Here is a 20382-nt window from a genome sequence, read left to right as displayed (position 1 = left end):
TCCTCACCCAGGCTGGCCACACTCCCATGGGGTGAGGGTCCCTGGTGGGAGGCTTGGCCAGCCTGCAAACAGCCATCAGCCCTCACTCAGGCGGGCCAGGCACCCCATTGGGGACCCCCACCTGAAGGGGGTATGGCCAGCCTGAAAACAGCCCTCATTCCCTCACCCCATCAGTGGAGGTCAGTTGGAGGTTGATCAGGACAGTGGGGGGAGGGGCAGTTTGGAGTGAGCAGGGGGCAGTTGGGGGCGAGCAGGCCAATGGGGAGGAAAGATGGGAGCAAGCAGGCCCGCAGGGGGTGGCAGTTGGGGGTGAGCACACTGACACAGGGAGTAATTGGGGGTGATCAGGTTGGCGGGAGGTCAATTGGGGGCAAGCAGGCCAGCAATTGGGGATGAGCATGCCGGCAGGTAGAATGGTTAGGGGCAATCAGGCAGGCAGGCAGGCAAGTGAGCGGTTTAGGAGCCAGCAGTCCCAAATTGCAAGAGGGATGTCCGACTGCCGGTTTAGGCCCGATCCCTGTAAACCAGCAGTAGGACATCCTTCAAGGGGTCCCAGATTGGAGATGGTGCAGGCTCAGCTAAAAGACATCGCTCTCCCACCCCATGCACGAATTTCATGCACCAGGCTTCTAGTATAATATATATAGTTATTAAGCAAATATAATTTATCAGAATCTAAGCTGATCAGGAAAAATATTAAGAAACATAGTTTCCCAGTAGTTTAAGCATAAAAAGATGTCCTCATTCTCTGGTAAAAAATAAATAAATAAATAAATAAATAAATAAATAAATTATATATATACCAATAGTCAAATGAAATAGTTCCTATGGATATTTATATAAGGACATTAAAAATGTAATGAATTTTAACACTTTCAGCCATGTTTTCAAAGAGAAATAGTCAAAATGTTGTATATGTCTATACTTTTTCTTAATACTTAAATTTTTTTAATGTATTTTTATTGGTTTTTTACAGAAAGGAAGGGAATGAGAGAGGGATAGAGTTAGAAACATCTATAAGAGAGAAACATTGATTCAGCTGCCTCCTGCACACCCGCTACTGGGAATGTGCCCACAGCCAAGGTACATGCCCTTGACCAGAATCGAAGCTGGGACCCTTCAGTCTGCAGTCTGATGCTCTACTCACTGAGTCAAACCAGTTAGGGCATGTCTATACTTCTTAATACAGTGATTATACTTAGAAAATCTAATACTAACAATACTAAATATTTTCTATATTTAGTCACTCAAACTTATTTTTCAAAACTATTTAAATATTAAACATTGTAAATGAACCCTTTGCTAATACTGAATTATAGTTATATATAATTATAATTCATTAATTAAATCAGCAATTCAATTTACATCCTCCTCTCAGACTACAGTATGGTATCTGCACAAGGATAGCTAGACCATGGAATAGAATACAGTCTAGAAACAGACCCACATATTTGAGACCCACATGTTTGAGTTTTGGCAAAAGGGGTAATGCATAGCAGGGAGAAAAGACTTGTCTTTTCATTAAATAGTGCTGACTCAATTTCAATGATCGCCTGGCATTAGTAAAATGACCCTTAATTCATGCCATACATAAAAATTAATTCCACGTAAACTGTAGATATAAATATGGAAAAGAAAAGGAAATGCTTCTAGAAGATAATTTAGACTTTAGAATGTACTGAGATTTCTTACCCAGACATACAACCATTAAGAAGATTGATAAATTGTACTTTAAAATTAGAAACTTTTTCATCCAAAAACACCATTAAGATATTGAAAAGGCAAACCACAGAGTGACAGAATATATTTATAATGTATAATACTAATGAAGAGCTCATATCTCAAATATTGATATATAAAGAATCCCTACTATTTAATAAGGAAAAAACAACCCAGTTTTGTCAGTCAGAGTTTAACTAGATAAGCAGGACCAATAAGATATATTAAGATTCATTTCAAGGGATTAGTTTATGCGAAAATGAGGGCTGTCTAGGCAAATCTGAAATTCCTAGAGCAGGCCATGTGGGAAGGGACAAGCCAGAAATCATGGGGTGAACTAAAATTGCTACTCACAGGCAGAATTTTTTATTCTCTCAAGGAAACCTCAGTCCAGTTTTTAAGGCCTTTGAACTGACTGAAGTAGGTATACACAAATTATCTACAGTAATCTCCCTTACTTGAAGCAAACTGGTTATGAGTTTAATAGCATAAAACTACAAAATACCTGCACAGCAACACCCACATTAGTATTTGATTAAATAACTGGGGACTCTGGATTAAGTGACACATCAAAAAAACTATCACACCAATTTCTTTTTATTTTTTATGCCAATTTCTTTTTAAAGCCAAAATATTTGAATAAGCTTTTCATAAAAGAGGATAGCCAAATGGTCAATAAACATGAAAATATCTCAGCCTCAGTCCTTAGGAAAATTGGCACTAAAACAATGAGATACAGGTAGTAAAACTGTCATATGTATAAATTTGGCCAGATATGCTAGTGCAAACTATATTATTTTTGCAAAAATACCAAGTTTTTGGGGGGTTTTTTTTGCCCATAAAAAAATTTTTTTTAAATATATTTTATTGATTTTTTTTTTTTGCCCCCCTCCCTCCCTCCCTTACATACCCTCCCTCCCCAGAGTTTTATGTCCATTGGTTGTACTTATATGCATGTATACAAGTCCTTCGGTTGATCTATTATCTCCCCCAGATCTTCCTCCCCTCCCCACTGTAATTTGACAGTCTGCTTGTTGCTTTACTGTCTCTATATCTATCTTTTGGTTCATCAGTTTATAATGTTCTTTATTATCCATAAATGAGTGAGGTCATATGGTGTTTCTCTTTCATTGATTGGCTTATTTCACTCAGCATGATGTTCTCCAATTCCATCCAGGTTGCTGCAAATGATGAGAATTCCTTCTTTTTTATGGCAGCATAGTATTCCATTGTGTAGATGTACCATAGTTTTCTAGCTAGTATAGTAATTGGTAGATAGTATTTGTGTGTATGTGAATGGAACAATACATAAGCAGTTTAAGCACATACTGTATCTATTCCTGGGATCAGTAATATACAATCCATAAAACTGAACATGTATACAAAGCAGTAAAGCACAAAAATAAATAATTATGTTACAAATCAAGTAAGTACAAAAGTGTTGGTAGATCTTGCCTCTAGAAGATTTAGGACTAAACAAAGATAGTTCAGTCTGTTCAATGCTTCTGTGTTTCTGGATCTATTTTTGTTCATCAGTTTATGTTGTTCATTATATTCTACAAATGAGTAAGATCATGTGGTATATCTTTCTCTGACTGGTTTATTTTCACTTAGCAAAAACTCTCCAAGCTCATCCATTCTGATGTAAATAGTAAGAGTTCCCTATTTTTACAGCAGCATAATATTCCATTGTGTAGCTGTACTGGTTTTTGATCCTTTCATCTGCTGATGGGCACATAGCCTGTAACCAAATCTTAGCTATTATAAATTGTGCTGCTGTGAACATACGTCTACTTATATCCTTTCTGATTGGAGTTCCTGATTTCTTGGGATATCCTAATATATAAAAGGCCAGGAGCCATCACAACCAAAACAACCAGACTGACAACCAAACAGCAGGCTGCGTGAGGCAACAAGGCCAGCAGGGGGGTTAGTGAGGAACAACCAAACAACTGAACAGCAAGATGCAGGGGGTGACCACACTGGCAGGTGGTTAGTGAGAGACGACCAAATGACTGAAAAGTAGGCTGCACAGGGTGACCAGGCCAGCAGAGGAAGCAGTTGGGGGAGAGAAGGCCAGCAGGGGGGCAGTAAGGGATGACCAGGCTGGTGGGGGGAGGGTAGTTAGAAGTTACCAAGCCAGAAAGCGGGGAGGGAGTTGGGGGCAACCAGGCCAGCAGGGAGGCAGTAAGGAGCAACCAAACCTGTGGGGGCGGGGGGGGGGAGCAGTTGGGGGCAACCAGGCCAGCAGAGGGGGGCAGAGAAAGGCGATCAAGCTGGCAGGCAGAGGCAGTTAGGGGTCATCAGGCTGGTGAGGGGTGGGTAGTTAGGAGCAATTAGGCAGGCAGGCAGTCAAATATCCCCCAAGAGGTCCCAGTTTGGAGAGGGTGCAGGCCAGGCTGAGGAACCCACCCCCTCTGTGCACAAATATTAGGATATCCCAAGAAATACACTAGTTGGTGTATAAAAAAAGCCATAGAATTCTGGATATTAATTTTGTATCCTGCTACATTGCCAAATTGACTTATTAAACCTAATAGTTTTTTGATGGAGTCTTAAAAGTCTTCTATGTACAATATGGCATCTGTGAATAATGGCAGTTTTACTTTTTTTTCCAATTTGGATGCCTTTTATTTTTTATTTTTGTCTGATTGCTATGGCTAGCACATCCAGTACTATGTTGGACAGGAGTGGTGAAAGTCAGCATCCCTGACTTGTTCCTGATCTTAGGGAAAATGGTTTTAGGTTTTGCCCATTGAGTATGATGTTGGCTGTAAGTTTGTCATATAAAGCTTTTATTATGAAGATAGGATCTCTCTATTCCCATTTTGCTGAGAGTTTTTAATAAAAAAAAAAAAAAGGGTATTGGATTTTATCAATTGCTTTTTCCATCAATTGACATGGTTATGTGATTTTTGTCTCTCAATTTGTTTAAGTGATGTATCATGTTTATTGGTTGGCGGATATTGAACCAGCCTTGCATCCCTGAAATAAATCCCACTTAGTCGTTGTGTACAATCTTTCTAATGTATTGCTGGATCCAATTCACTAGAACTTTGTTGAGGATTTTAGCATCTATGTTCATGAGGGATATTGGCCTGTAGTTCTCTTTCTTTGTAGTGTCTTTCTCTTGTTTTAGGATTAGGGTAATGTTAGTTTTGTAGAAAGAGCTTAGAAATGTGCCTTCCTCTTGAATTTTTTGGTATAGTCTGAGGAGGATAGGTTTTAGTCCTTCTTTGAATGTTTGATAAAACTCACCTGTGAAACTATCTGGATCAGGGCTTTTGTTTGCTAGAAGGTTTTTGATTACTGCTTTAGTTTCATCGGTAGTTACTGTCCTATTCAGGTTTTTTATTCTTCCTAATTGAATTTTGGAAGATTGTATTTTTCTAGGACTATGTTATTTTGTCTAGGTTGTTTGGAGTAAAGTTTTCATAGTATTTTTTTTTATAATCCTGTGTACATCTGTGGGGTCGGTTATTACTTCACCTCTTTCATGTCTTATAGATAAAATACTTTTTTCTATCATATATTATTAATAATCCTCTGAATACTTAGTTTCAAATATCTTTTTTTCTTTTAATCTTTTTCAAATGCCTTATCAATATAGATGACTCCACTTCATATGCCATCATTAGCTAATACCTCCAGGTACAATATGTATTTAGGGTGAAGTTTATTTTTTTTTAATTTTTAATTGTGATCCTCATTTTGTTACAAACATAATTATACTGTCGTTATCATTATGTGGCAAAGAGTTTACAGTGAGAATAAGAGATGTGTCAGTTATGCCTTTCTTATTCACCAATACTTGCATTATTTGTATTACTTTTGATCTCTGATTTTGCAATTTATATTTTTAAATACATTCTTATTGATTTCAGAGAGGAAGGGAGAGGAAGAAAGAGATAGAAACATCAATGATGAGAGAGAATCATGTATCAGCTGCCTCCTGTCCGCCCCCCACAGTGGGGATTGAGCCTGCAACCCAGACACTTACTCTTGCTTGGAATTGAAACTGGGACACTTGAGTTCATAGGCCACCACTCTATCCACTGAACCAAACCAGCTAGGGCAAATGTATATTTTAATATTATACAAAAAGCATAGAAAAATAATATACTCATGTACCCACCACTCACTTTAAATAATAAAACATTACACTTGTAATGGAAACTCTACAAAAATCTTGTTAGCCTCTTTCTCATTTTGTGAGGACTCATTCAGATAATATGAGATATCCATAATCTACTTAACCAAAGCACATATAAAATTTAGAACATTGAAGAATGCAAAAGTGCACATATAAATAACACTGCCAACTTCACACACTTAGAATCTCTTGCCCCAAGATAACTTTGTATTTGTGTGCAATATGTGACCATTTACCTTGCACACTGACAAGGGTGATAGTGCTAACCATATACAAATTTCCCATCCACGTTTGGCCAACTTAAATTATACAGGATTTTCCACTGCATAGGTGATCAGTGCCACTAAAAGCGCCCCCCCCCCCGCCCCCGGTCAAGGGTCAACTGTATTACCATAATATAAAGTTTAATATTACTTCTAGGTAATCAATATAGTAGAATTCTAATATGTTCTTCATGCACAACAGTGGTTGATTTTGGTGATGCACCACACTATGGAAGTCACTGCTCTAAACTGTAACCCTCAAAAGCAGAGATTATTTTTTAGTTTTTTAATTTTTTTAAAGAGGGAGAGGGGAAAAAAACATAAGTTTATTGTTCTACTTGTTTTTGCATTCATTGGTTGATTCTTTTTTATATAATCTTTTTAATTTATTGAGTTGAGAGATAGAGAAAGGCAGGAGAGGGAAGTGGGAAGAGGAGAGGGAAAGGAAGGGAGAGGGAGAGGGAGAGGGAGTGATTTGTTGATGCATTCATTGTTGCATCCTGTATGTGTCCTGACTGTGATGAATCCACAACCTTGGCATATAGGGATGATGCTGTAAGTAACTGAGCTACTCAGTCAGAACCCAGCAGAGATTTTAATTCATCATTGTAACTGTGCCCTGTTAGAGAATAGTAGGTAAAGCAATAAAAGTTTGAAACAGACTTTTCTGTGATGTTTGAAGGTAATTTGGAAGTTTGTGGTGGATATACTACTTACTCGTATAAATTTGATATTGTGCTGGCATTTATTTAAGATTCTACTATTATGAGAAGAAAAAGAATTGTTGAAAATAAACAAAGAAATCTTTTAGAGCAGAGAAAACAAAACCTTGGATCTGTAGGACAGAAGTGCAGTGAGCAAATGAATGTAAGTACATTATTAGTAAAAATCTCTATTGAATGGTCGAAAATTGCTTGGAAAACAGACTGTTCTGTTCAAGGATTCTGCTCTTGCTATAAACTGTGCCCCACAACAGAAATATAAGTATACCCAAAGTCATTGTCAAGCAACCTTGGAATCTCTATGCTGGGAGCTTGCTGTACTATAATTATTTGTTACTAGAGGCCCGATGCATGAAATTCGTAAAAGAGTAGGCCTTCCTTCTTCCGGCTGTTGGCATCAGCTTCCCTCTGGCACCCGGAACCCGGGCTTCCCTCGCGGTCCCAGATGTCTGGAAGGATGTCTGGTCTAATTAGCATATTACACTTTTATTATTATAGATGTGGTCAGCTCTGGGAAAAAACTGAGGTTATTCACAGTAAAGTTATTTAAATATACATTACGAAATTAGATGCATGGGTAGAGGAAGCAAGTGCTAGTATGCTAATCATAAAGACTAATATAGTTTCCTGTGTTTAAATATCCTGTTTGGTCTGAGTTTCCTGGAAGACATGGTAAAAAAAAAAAAAAGGATGTTATACTGGTCTCATCAGATATTGATAATGAATTTGTTTGAGTTATACTATTTAAAAGACATTTACCATTGAGGATCTTCTATAGTGAACTTTGAAGTTCATAATGGACATAACCCTATTAATAATAACAAATGAATAGGAAGTTTCATATGGCTGTTTGAAATAGACATCTCCAATGAAAGTCAAAAGCACAATACTATTAATTTTAAAATTAGTGAAGATAATTCTATCAGAGCTAAATAAATGTGACCTAGATATTACATTTTCTAAGGGTCTATCTTGATCCAAAGATTGAATATAAAATATTAAAAATTCTAGATATGTGAGTGAATAGCATTTTACTTGGAGTTTCTACTATAAATATAACTTCTAATGTTTTTTAATAAAATTGGAATAGTGCCTTATGAGGAATTTATATTTCAAGTTATAGGTTGATGATCCCATTATTTTATATTGTAAAAACTATTGATTTTTATGTAAACAAAATTATTAATATGGAGAACAATCAAGCATGATATATCTTATCAGCAAAAAAATCATTTATTTAAGTAAATTAAGTTGTCCTTTACCAATATATTCTTACTGCTTAATATAAAGCATAGTACTTATTATAAACCTAACTTCATGTTTATAAATATTAAATCCTTTTTTAACTTCCATGTTATTCACATCAAACATCTCAAAATATATAAACTTAAAAAAATTATTTTTTCTTTATTTTTATTAATATAGCTTAAATTTAAATGTAGTTATAAAAAATTACGCAAACTAAATTTTAAGTGGCTGTTATTTGTGCCCTCTCTAAATTTATCTTTATTTTTCCGGTTTTATGCTGTTCTTCTGTCATCCTCCTTTATATTTTATATTAGTCTTTAGAATTCTATTTTTGTCCTTCTTTCCAGAAGCCTTAGTTCCACTTTCATTCACACACCCACTTTACACATGTTCTGAAGTTAGCTTTAGAATACAGGTCTGTATTCCTGAGGCAAAATCAAGTTTGAAATTTAATTTTTCAATTTCATTGTTTTTCTTTGATTTGGGGTTTTGTGGGAGTGTGGAGGGTGTTGTATTTTGGTTTTAGTTGTACTGTGGGGTTCAGTTACTATAGCACTGGTCCCTGTCACCTTGTGTTAGAAAATGTATTTTGTCATCCCTCATTTTTCCCAGCCCACCACTTCTGTGTGGAGAATCTAAAAGATCAGTGAAAGATAGAAAAAGCACAGTTACCACTTTGTGCCACGGTCTCAGTCCAGGGTGTTTCAAGTCTATAATGAGGATGAGGCTAGGCTATGAGAGCTACTGAGGGAGGGCTGTTGAGGAAACCTGCATCAGCTACTCTTCAGAACAAAATAATCAAAGGTGAGGTATGGTTATAGCAAGGCAGTTTTATCAGTGAAAAAGTCATTTCTTTATATATATATATATATATATATATATATATATATATATATATATTATTGATTTTTTACAGAGAGAAAGAGAGAGGAATAGAGAGTTAGAAACATCGATGAGAGAGAGACATTGATCAGCCGCCTCCTGCACACCTCCTACTGGGGATGTGCCCGCAACCAAGGTACATACCCTTGACCGGAATGGAACCTGGGACCTTCCAGTCCGCAGGCCCAGTGCTTTATCCACTGATCCAAACTGCTTTCGGTGAAAAGGTCATTTCTTAAAGTGAAACAGGAGTAAAGAAGCAAAGTAGAGCATATCCAGGGAAGGAGCGTGGGTATTCCTGAGAGTGTTGAATGGGTGTACTGATGGCCAGAGCTCTGAGATTTCCCATTTCCCAGTTCTATGCAGCTCTTTCTGCTTTAAGTTTTGTCACTAAAATACTTAACCTATTCTTGTCTTAGCCATAATCCAAGGCTTTAGGCTGGCAGTAGTGATTCACCTGTACTATTATAAATCAAGTAGATAAATAAACATTAAAGTAGTTTTTAACTTTTCTTTAATTAACATTTTTGATTACCACCCAAATTACTTCTTTCTTCCAAATATCCAAGACAACACTGCAACCTGAAAAGTTTTCAAAATTGAAATTAAACATTTTTAAAAATATTTAGGTACTATAGGAAGGTCTTATCTCAGTAATTATCGATTAATATTTTAAGAAAATATATATAATTTACATGAATAGTGGTAACTGAAAATATATATAGCAAATAACACTTTTCCTGACTTTTTAAAGTCCATGTATATATCATGAAATTTAAATACCGACTTATGTTGATTTAATATTCTATTTTTATAGAATTTTGGACAAAGCATCCAACTAAGTTCAAGTAAGCCAAAAGAAGCTACACTGGATACTTCTAATATTGAAGAAGGTATGTTTTAGCTTAAACATTTTCCCCTGACCAGGGGATTTTTTTTTTCTTATATGAATTTTCCCAAATACTAACATACTATGTCAGTGTTCAAGTACCACTTGGGACTTAATTCTCCTTCCCCTGCTCATTTAAATAGATTGTTGCCAGTTTTTCTTTATTCTAAGTTGTAATGTACCAAACATAGTTCTACACTTGAGGCCTGGTGCATGGAAAATTCATGCACTCGGCAGGGAGGGGGAGCTGGGTGTGCCCCTCAGTCTGGCCTGTGCCCTCTTGCAGTCCATAAGCCTTCGGTCAGACGTCCTTGGCACTGCCGTGGAGGCAAGAGAGGCTCTTGCCACCACTGCACCCTTTCCAACCTGGGACCCCTCAAAGGATGTTCATTGGAATCGGGCCTAAATGGGCAGACGGACATCCCTCTCACAATCCAGAACTGCTGGCTCCCAACTGTTCGCCTGCCTGCCTTCCTGATTGTCCCTAACCGTTTCTGCCTGCCAGCCTGATCACCTCCTACTACTCCCCTGCCAGCCTGATTGATGCCTAACTGCTCCCCTGCCAGCCTGATTGCCCCTAACTTCTCCCCTGCCAACCTGATTGCCCCTGATTGCCATTCCCTGCAAGCCTGGTCACCCCTAACTGCCCTCCCCTCAGGCCTGGTTCTCCCCAACTGCTCTCCCCTGCAGGCCTAGGTCTCCCCCCAACTGCCCTTCCTACAGGCCTGGTTGCCCCCAACTTCCCTCCTCTGCCAGCCTGGTAATTGCTGCAAACTGCTCTCCCCTGCTGGCCATCTTGTGTCCACATGGGGGCAGCCATCTTGTGTGTTAGAATGATGATCAATTTGCATATTACTCTTTTATTAGATAGGATAAGCCTTTTTCTAACTTTTCAATTCTTTTCATAAGTTAGATTCTCAGAATTAAAATTATAGTAATTGGCATGTAATTGGCACCTAATAAATATTTATTGAATAAAAGTTTGTACTAAATAAATTCTGGATCAAAGCATGTAAGTATTGTTATGGCTTTTCATATATATTACTAAAGTATTTTCCTGAGTGTATTATTATTATTCAGTTCTGGGGTATGTATTAACTTGATATATATCACTTATATTATTTGCTTATATCACAGGAAAAGATGTGATTTTTTGTTTGTTTTTATTTGTACATTGTTTATTAATATACTTGTTTTCATATGTATATTAATTTTTGGTGAATTATTTCTTTATATTCCTTTTCCCTATAGATATTGGAATTTTTGTATTTTTGTATTTTCTTACCAACTTCTAAAAATTCTTTAAATATCAAGGATTCTAATCCTTATATTGATTGCAAATATTTTTACTACTTTATTATTTGTATTTTATTGCACTTATGTTTTATTATTATATATAGAGGTCTTATTTTTATTTTTTTCATGCAATAAATGATTAGGAAAGCCAATTTCCAGCTGCAGCCAACTATTGGATATACAATAATACAATAATGAACAAAACATACAAAATTCTTGCCCTTCAAAAATTTAAAGTCTATTAGGGAAGACTGGCCTTTAATAAACATGTTTTCAGCCGAAACCGGTTTGGCTCAGTGTTAGAGCGTCGGTCTGCGGACTGAAAGGTCCCAGGTTCAATTCCGGTCAAGGGCATGTACCTGAGTTGCGGGCACATCCCCAGTAGGGGTTGTGCAAGAGGCAACTGGTTGATGTTTCTCTCTCATCGATGTTTCTAGCTCTCTGTATCTCTCCCTTCCTCTCTGTAAAAAATCAATAAAATATATTTTAAAAAATAAATAAATAAACATGTTTTCGGTATTTTATAGTGATTTCTCCATTATTTTTTTTAGCTCAAAAAACCTTTCAATATAGAAATTTAGAAGTGTTTCTTTTTCCTTTAGATTAAGTTTAATTCTTTAATTTCTTTGGAATTTGTTTAAATGGATGATGTGAAATGAAACTCCATGTTGATTCTTTTTAAATAACAAGCTAATTTTTATCTTTCTTTTATCTCATCTTTGATCAAGTATTAGGTTCTTATAACTAATTTGATCTGTTTCTAGGTTGTCCTGTTCAGCTGATTATCTCATTTTCTAATCTTCCTTTAAATTTATTTTCTCTTACTCTTTTATTTATAACTCATCTTAATTGCTGTTGCAAAGACGGTCTACTTTATTTCCCCTTTGTACTACAAATGAGTTACAAAACTACACAAAATAATTTTAACAGAATGTATTTTTTCTTTACTTCAGGTAACACTTGTTATGTCCTCAATGCCATCATTTGGATATCTTTTTTTAAAAAAGTTGGGGATGGGGAAATGCTAAATATAGAGGGTCCTGATAAACAAAATGCAAAGTAACAGAAGATTCACTGGGTTTCTGTTAGTGAAATGAATAGATATAGACATGTCAGTTAAGTATGTATATTTGCTGATCCTAAAGACAAATAGGAATCAAAGAGTAGTTAATGTTAAGTTTCTTTAGTTTCAGACAGTACTTCTGAGTTTTTGATGGCTGAAAACCTAGTGAAATCTTCAGTGACTGAGGATGACATTCTGTCTGTCATGAGTAACAAGCAGCTACAGAAAACAAATCTGGCTTTAAATAAGACCCAGCAATTGAACATCTGTGCACTATCAGCTGAAGAGCAGAAGGTCCTGCAGTCCCTTAATCGTCTCAATGAAAGGTTATTCTGTAAGTGTGGGAGAACACCTTTTGTAAGAAGGGTTACATTTTCTACTTACTATTTTAATTTAAAATTTCATTTAGCTTAAGTATTAAAAATACAAAATGTATCCAGATTATCACCTCTTAAATCAAGTAAATAGCAATTAAAAATATACTTGAATATGCCATACTATTACACCATACTCATATCCTGTTTATAAATAAGATATTTAAAACATAAGGATATGGAAAAGCTTAAAATAAAAAAGATGGAAAATAAATTCTAGCAAGCAAATTCTAACCAAAGGAAACTGGTTTAAATGTATTATGATCAGACAAATTTGACTATAAAGCAGAAAGTATGGCTGTACAGATAAAAAAAATAACTTTGTGATGGTCAAAAGTTGTAGTTCCAGAGAATATATACATATTTTCACTTTGTATGTATTTAAGAACATAGCCTCAAAATATGTAAAATATTTTTAGCCATGGTGAGAGAATTTTTTTACATGGTTAGTAATTGATATAGACCAAAAAAATCAAATAGATATATAAGAATCAAACATGATTAACAAACTTGATCAAAATACATATAAAATATTTACAATAATGGACCATATATTATGCTACTGATTTCATAGGAAGTTGGATTTAGGCACAGCCCCTCTCACATGGATCCTGTTTTTGGATCCTAGCTATGAAGAACTTATGGGGTCATTTTGAGACAAGCTGTTTGTCTTTCCATATTGGATACAAAATAGAAAATTAAATTGAATCCCTACCAAGATACCATACATAAAAATAAGTTCCAAGATTAAATGTAAATGAAAATATATAAAGCTTATAAGAGGATAAGTAAGTATTTTCTAGCCTTGGGGTAAGGACAGATTTTTAAACAGAGCAAAAGGAACATAATCCATAGAGGAGAAAATAAATTTGATTATATTAAAATCACAAACTTCTGTTCATATCAAATGTCATTAAAAGTATGTAAAGACAGTTCACAAATAAGAGAAACTATAATACATAGGATAAAGGACTCATTCAAAATATGTAAAGAACTATAATTCAATAAGAATAAAAGACAACTCAAAAAAATAGGAGAGCCTGGCCAACATGGCTCAGTGGTTGAGCATCGACCTCTGAACCAGATCATAGTCCAAGTCCCAGTAAGAGCACATGCCCGGGTTGTGGGCTCAGTCCCCAGTGGGGGGTGTACTTGTGGCAGCCAATCAATGAGTCTTTCTCATCATTAATGTTTCTATCCTTCTCCCTTCCTCTCTGAAATCCATAAAAATATTTTTTAAATAGGAGGAAAAAGACTTGAGGAATTTCACAACAAAGGAAATGCAAATGACAATAAACATTGATAGATATTTACCTTCATTCAAGATAGGAAAATGCAAATTAAAAGAATGAGATATATCCTCATCAAAAAGAGCTAAATTTAAAAGCCTGGCAATGCTAAGTGTTGGTAAAGATGCAAGCAATTGGAGCTCACCTATAATGCTGGTTGAAGTGTACACTGGGGCAACCTGTTTGGGAAATGTTTTGCCACCACTTAATAAACTGAACATAAACATATCCGACAACCAGCAATTTTACTTCCACACGCATATCCTAGATAAAGCCCTGCACATGTACATCAGGAAACTTGTTAAGTATATAGAGACAATCAAAGCCAAACTTTGGAAATTTTAAATGCTCTGGGAATACCAGTCAGCAAGGAAAATTAACATCTACAAATATCATCATAGATGAATCTAGGTAATATATAATTTTGAGGAAAATCACAGGAGAATAAAGACAGTCCAATTTAATTTATATGAAGTTCAGAAATGGGCAAAACTAAACAGTATTCTTTGGGGGATGTATACATATGTGTTAAAACTATGAAGGAAGTCCGAATACTAGGTTACCTCTGTGTGAACCAGGGAAAGGAGTGCAATCCACAGGGCACTATAGAAGGGATATTGTTCAATTTTATTAATCTAGGTGGTTATACAGACATTGGCTATATAATTCATTAAAATATACATGTATTATATACTCTGTTAATTCTAAAATTAAATCTTAAAATATATTAACAAAATGGTACTACAACACAAAAGCAATATAGAACTAAAGCTGTGAGTTTAAAATACAAAATCATGCAGAAAAAGGTAAAAAACCCTCAAGTCAGTTTTTAAGTAGGGGTTTTTTTCTATTATATATTTCCATATATTTAAATGCTTCCTGCTAAAGGTTCTGCCTGAAATTTTCTCGCTTTTGCCAGACCCTTGCTATCATATAGACAGAAGCCTAAATATTGAAAAGGCAAGAGTCGAACTTTTTTGTGTCTCTATAACAAAATAAACATATCTTTCCTAAGATGTTCCAAGAATGAAATTTATTTCTTTGGTGTGTTTTTTTATTTTTTTTAAATATATTTTTTATTGATATTTTACAGAGAGGAAGGGAGAGAGATAGAGAGATAGAAATGTCGATGAGAGAGAAACATTGACCAGCTGCCTCCTGCAACCAAGGTACATGCCCTTGACCAGAATCGAACCCGGGACCTTTCAGTCCGCAGACTGACGCTCTACCACTGAGCCAAACCGATTTCGGCTCTTTGGTGTGTTTTTTTAAAGAATACAAGGAAAAAATGAAGAAAACCTAGCATTTGAATAAAGATTGTTATAGAATAATCAAAATACTAAAATTACATTTTTATCAACATAAGTTTTATGTATTATTCTTAATCAAATTCTATTCCCTACTCTAATATAAGTCTAAAGACTACTTCTGGGAATAATAGAAATAATTCTCTTCTTACTCAATGTTGAATATTTTGTTACATCAGAATTTAGTATTTGATTTAGTCATTCTTCTCTTTCAATAAACATAGCAATTATATTTTGTATTATTATAATTATTTCAGATGTACAAGCAACCATTTGCAAAAATCCATCCATTAAAAATGCTTTACAAATAATGCCATTGCTGGTAAGTATTTTAAGAAGGTGTTTTGTTTTGTTTTCCTTTTTAGGAAACTTCATGATTGTATATATAAGAATCCTATATTGATATTAATTTTTGAGATTAGTTTTTAGGGAGTTTTTTTCCTCAATCAACTTTCAATTATAAGACATTCTCTTGGAATCTAGCAAATATCCTCTCATTTTAAAAAAAAAACTGTAAGTATTTTAATATCCAGAGTGTTTCATGAGAACAGGAACAGGTATCAGTGTGCTAGTTTTCAAATAATTTTAGATATGTAGCCTAATCGGAAAATTGCTAAGAAATTTCATTGGCAATGATCCCATCATTGCCCATATCCTTTCCATGTCTTCAGAGTTCAAAACTAGACCCTACTGCTCTGAATTTTGTTTTTACCTTGGCATTGGATCCTGGTAAAGATTATATATACGAAAAACAGTGAGTCAAGAATTTTCAGTCTAAAGGAGAAAGACACACGTGGACAGTATATCCAGGGAAATAATACAGGTAAGCTAAGACTGTGCTGCATAGTCTTAGGGAATCACAGGAAGAAGAAATCATGTCTGCCTAGAAGTGATAGGAGACATTCAGGTTTATAAAAGGCACATCCTCAATTTAGGTCTTCAACAAAGAAACGTTTTGTTAGAGAATTAATTGCATGTTTGTTCAATTGTTTTTCCGTTATGTACTCTCAGTTCTGAAATCTTGACAGGAAAAAAGAAGATTATGCGGTATACTTCATTTCTTACTTTTACATGAAGTTATACATTTATCTGCATTTCAGATTTCTGCATGCTCTGAGTAAAGTGGTGAATAATAGGAAGTAGAAAAAGACTGTCCCTGCCTCCTGAAGATCTTTTAACCACTGGACACATGTTTCTTAGAAATAGTCTTTCTGATGTGGCATTTATGATGCTGTAATTTAAACACAACTCATTTGGCAGTGGTTACTTTGACTTCTGGTATATTATTTTTCATGGCTACTTTTTTCATGCTAATTTGGATTTTTTTGACCAAATTTTCATTTCTATCAATTCAGCAAATTAAGTAATTTTTGCAGTGATAGTTTTTCTGTGTCTGAATTTTAACTGACAATGTTCGGTATATTAGCACATTTATGGTTCTTACCTCATTTTGAGAGTAAGACCTGCAGTAACTGAGATCACTCTCCTATACACCTCAGCTCAACTTGAAAACAGTGTACTAACCACAGATGACTAACTGATCATGCATTATAAATTCTCAATAGGAAGAGAAAGTTACCTAATCAGCAAATTACTCTACTGAATACATTGATGTTATTATATTGCTAGAGTAGCTGACAAATAACTGAAAAGTTAATGATGAGCATTAGGGACCCAGCTGAGGGACCCCACTCGTGCACCGTCAGGGCTGGAGAGGGATCACAGGAGGGCTCCAGGGCATGTCTGGCCCATCTCACCCAGCCCTGATTGGCCAGACCCCAGCAGCAAGCTAAGCATCTGCCCTCTGGTGATCAGTGTGTGTCATAGCAACTGGTCGAAAGGTTGAACAAATGTTTGGACACTTTTATTAGGCTTTTATTATATAGGATGTCTAGCTTTACAATTGACAATGTATTGTGTAGTTAATTCAGAAACTGAAGTTCTCAGCTTAGCAAGAATTCTTATCACAGAAAAGTACTGGATTCCTACCACAGAAAAGTACTGTGTTGCCTGGTTGGTGTGGCCCAGTGGTTGTGCATCAACCCATGAACCAGAAGATCACAGTTCAATTCCCAGTCAGGGCAAATGCCCAGGTTGCTGGCTCAATCCCCAATAGGGGGTATGCAAAAGGCAGCTAGTCGATGATCCTCTCTCATCATTGATATTTCTATCTCTCTTCCCTCTTCCTTCCTTTCCCTGAAATCAATATATATATATATATATATATATATATATATATATATATATATATATTAAAAAAGAAAAGTACTGTGCCAATTGTTGTCACACATATTCTTTTCGTTTAATCTTCTAAACTAGGGACATCAAATAATGTCCTCAAATCCTAGAGCTGGTCAGTGGCAGGGCCCGGATCTACACTTTCCCCTCACTGCCTCCACAACCCCACAAACTATGTTCTACTTTTTATAATTATCTTTATGGTTGAAACTATTATAGATGCCCCCCCCCTTTTTTTTTACATTGACCCCCTCGATCTTGCACCCTCCCAGGCCTTCACCACACTATTATCTGTGTCCATGGGCAGTATGTATATGTATGTGTGTGTGTGTATATATATATAATATATATCCTAAGCAACTGTTATGACCAGATGACCGGCTGGTAGCTATGACATGCACTGACCACCAGGGGGCAAATGCTTAACACAGGAACTATCCCCTGGTGGTCAATGCACTCTCACAGCCAACCTCCCGTAGCCAGCCAACCTCCCTTGGTCCCTCCCCCTAGCTGGCCAGCCCCAATTGGCCCCAACTGAGACTGGGCGAGACGGCCCTGATCAGCCCCAGTTGTCAGCCAAATGGAGGGACTCCACCTGTGCACAAATTTGTGTACTGGGCTTCTAGTATGCATATAAGTTTCCCGTTAATCTCTCCACACTCACCCCTGGATTCCCTCCAAAATTCATCAGTCTGTTTCATGCTTCTATGTCTCTGAATCTATTTTGTTCATCAGTTTATTTCTTATTTCAATTAATGACACCATCATCCACCATATTTCCCAGATAAAAATTAGAAGTCTCATCCGAGCTTCTCATTCTCTCAGTAAATCTTCCAGTAACACTAAGTGCATCTCAAATCCATTCACTCCTCTCCATTCTTTACTGATAGTGTCTTAGTTTAAGAATTCATCATGTCTCTTCTGGGCCATTTCAACCGCCTCTAGGTTTGCTCTCTCCGGTACATCTTACACCCTATTACTACCAGAATAATTCTTTTTAAAACATGAACATATCACTCTCCTGCTTAAAACCTACCCTCAGTGGTTACCAATTATCAAAAAGACAAAACTCAGGAGAACTGCATTCAAGAACCTTTCCATTTTCACCTCCATTTGCTTCTCAGCTCAGAACTCGCACACTGCTGAGTACAGGCTGATCCCAGAACTCTGCACCTTCCGGGGCCCACGCTGCTCCCACTGCCTCTCAGGGATTGCTCTCATAAAAGCCTTTCTCTGACTCTTTGAGAATTGGCCTTGGTGTCATCCCTTCTAGAACAGCTTGTTCAGCCCAAGCTTTGCTCTGTCCAAAATTAGTTTGTCCTGTCCTTTTGGCAACCATAGCAGTATGATTTTTTTTTTTTTTTTTAAGTTATATTGGTCTCTTCTAGATAGTGCCTAAATCTTGCCATGTGCCGGGCTCTCTGCTAGGACTTAGACTAGGAAGAGGAAAACATTTCCTGTCCTCAAGTTACTTATATTCTAATAGAGATAATATGCAAACAGTGTAGTGTAGTAGAGTTACTGCGGGGCATCCTCAGGGCACCTGCCATGACTTTTCAATGTAAAAACTATGAATTTTATAAAGCAGAATTTTCATTTGGAATATTTTACTTACTTTTTTAAATAAATTTAATGCACTCTGGACAATTACCTTTCAAGCAACTTCTTTTTTTTTTTTCTTTTTTATATTTTATTGATTTTTCACAGAGAGGAAGAGAGAGGGACAGAGAGCCAGAAACATCGATGAGAGAGAATCATCGATCAGCTGCCTCCTGCCCACCCCCCACTGGGGATGTGCCTGCAACCAAGGTATATGCCCTTGACCGGAATCGAACCCGGGACCTTTCAATCCGCAGGCTGACGCTCTATCCACTGAGCCAAACTGGTCCTGGCTCAAGCAACTTCTTTAGCCCAATGCATGTTGTTAAACCACTCCTAAGGTACTATATGAGTTACAAGTACTTGCTATAGAAAATAAAATTATTAAATTTTAAACATTTACACATCAGATTATGATTTTAAAAACCTCTTAAACAACTTTTACCAATAGCAAAGAGTGAATTTTATGAATTATTATAATTAGTCAGATGTCTTACATAAGGTGGTATTCTGTGTTCAGATTAATGCATATGTAGCATTTGAGAGTTTTCATTATGCATTTAACCTTATTAAAACCTGTAATCTATAAGGAGATCCACTGCAAAATCCATAATACAACAGTAAAAGAATATTCTGAAATTATGTTACAGAACATGCAGCCAAGGACCGGTCTGTCCCCCAACCTTGGATCCAGATTGCACAGAAAATACTGATGAAATGTACCAGTAACTATTAAATGAAATGAAATCACTATTTTTTAAAACCTGTAAATATATCATTTATTTATGTATTTTGTTAATGATTAAAACACTATAACCATAAATTAAAGGTAAAGTATAACATGGGTAATAGAAATAAATTAACTAGTTTACATTTTTGCTACAAATTATACTTTATTATGTATTTTTATTGATAATATATTTTTAATGAGTGGAAATATTGTTTTTCATGAGTATGCTACTAGAAATAAATTCATTATATTTAAAAAGAAAATGAAGGCTAATTTGTTATTCAAATTATTAGCTACAGTTGAGAAGCTTTGTTTTTCTGAAATTTCCAATAAATCCTATTAAATTTGTGTACAGTGGTATATGAAGTTTATAATTAATATCTGTCACTAATAGTAAAACTATTTGTTTAGGACTTTGAAGGATCTCCATACTTTGGAGTTGTTACCAAGGAGTCTTGTTTTCAATTCTGCATGTCAGAAATTAATTATCATTTTAATTTTTGTTGGTGTCTAAAGAACTGACTTCACTAGCAAGGCTCACAGGGTAAATGGTAAATATAAAACAATTGCAGTCCCCACTGGATTACTTGAATTGCCTAATCAATATGTT

The 20382-nt window shown here is 35.8% G+C and overlaps 1 protein-coding gene across 5 annotated transcripts in view; it reads left to right on the top strand.

Annotated features, from left to right (window-relative positions):
* Positions 1 to 20103, top strand: part of CEP126 (centrosomal protein 126) — a 52321-nt gene extending 32218 nt beyond the window's left edge. Inside the window, exons 7-11 of one of the 5 annotated variants that reach the window (XM_084893578.1) lie at positions 6890 to 7002; positions 9805 to 9880; positions 12360 to 12569; positions 15463 to 15527; positions 19693 to 20103. In XM_084893578.1, coding sequence (XP_084749704.1) covers positions 6890 to 7002; positions 9805 to 9880; positions 12360 to 12569; positions 15463 to 15527; positions 19693 to 19755 — 527 coding nt within the window. In that variant the 3' untranslated portion in view covers positions 19756 to 20103. Of the gene's footprint in view, positions 1 to 6817; positions 7003 to 9804; positions 9881 to 12359; positions 12570 to 15462; positions 15528 to 19692 lie in introns of those variants that run through there. The other 4 variants (XR_014795870.1, XM_084893579.1, XR_014795871.1 and 1 more) reach the window with 4 other exon arrangements.
* Positions 20104 to 20382: the final 279 nt, after the last annotated feature.

This window comes from Pipistrellus hanaki (genome assembly GCF_964339955.1).
Source record: "Pipistrellus hanaki genome assembly, chromosome: 9".
NCBI lineage: Eukaryota > Metazoa > Chordata > Mammalia > Chiroptera > Vespertilionidae > Pipistrellus > Pipistrellus hanaki.
The sequence above is the reverse complement of the archived record's forward strand: the minus strand, read 5'-3'. Positions and strand labels throughout refer to the sequence as shown.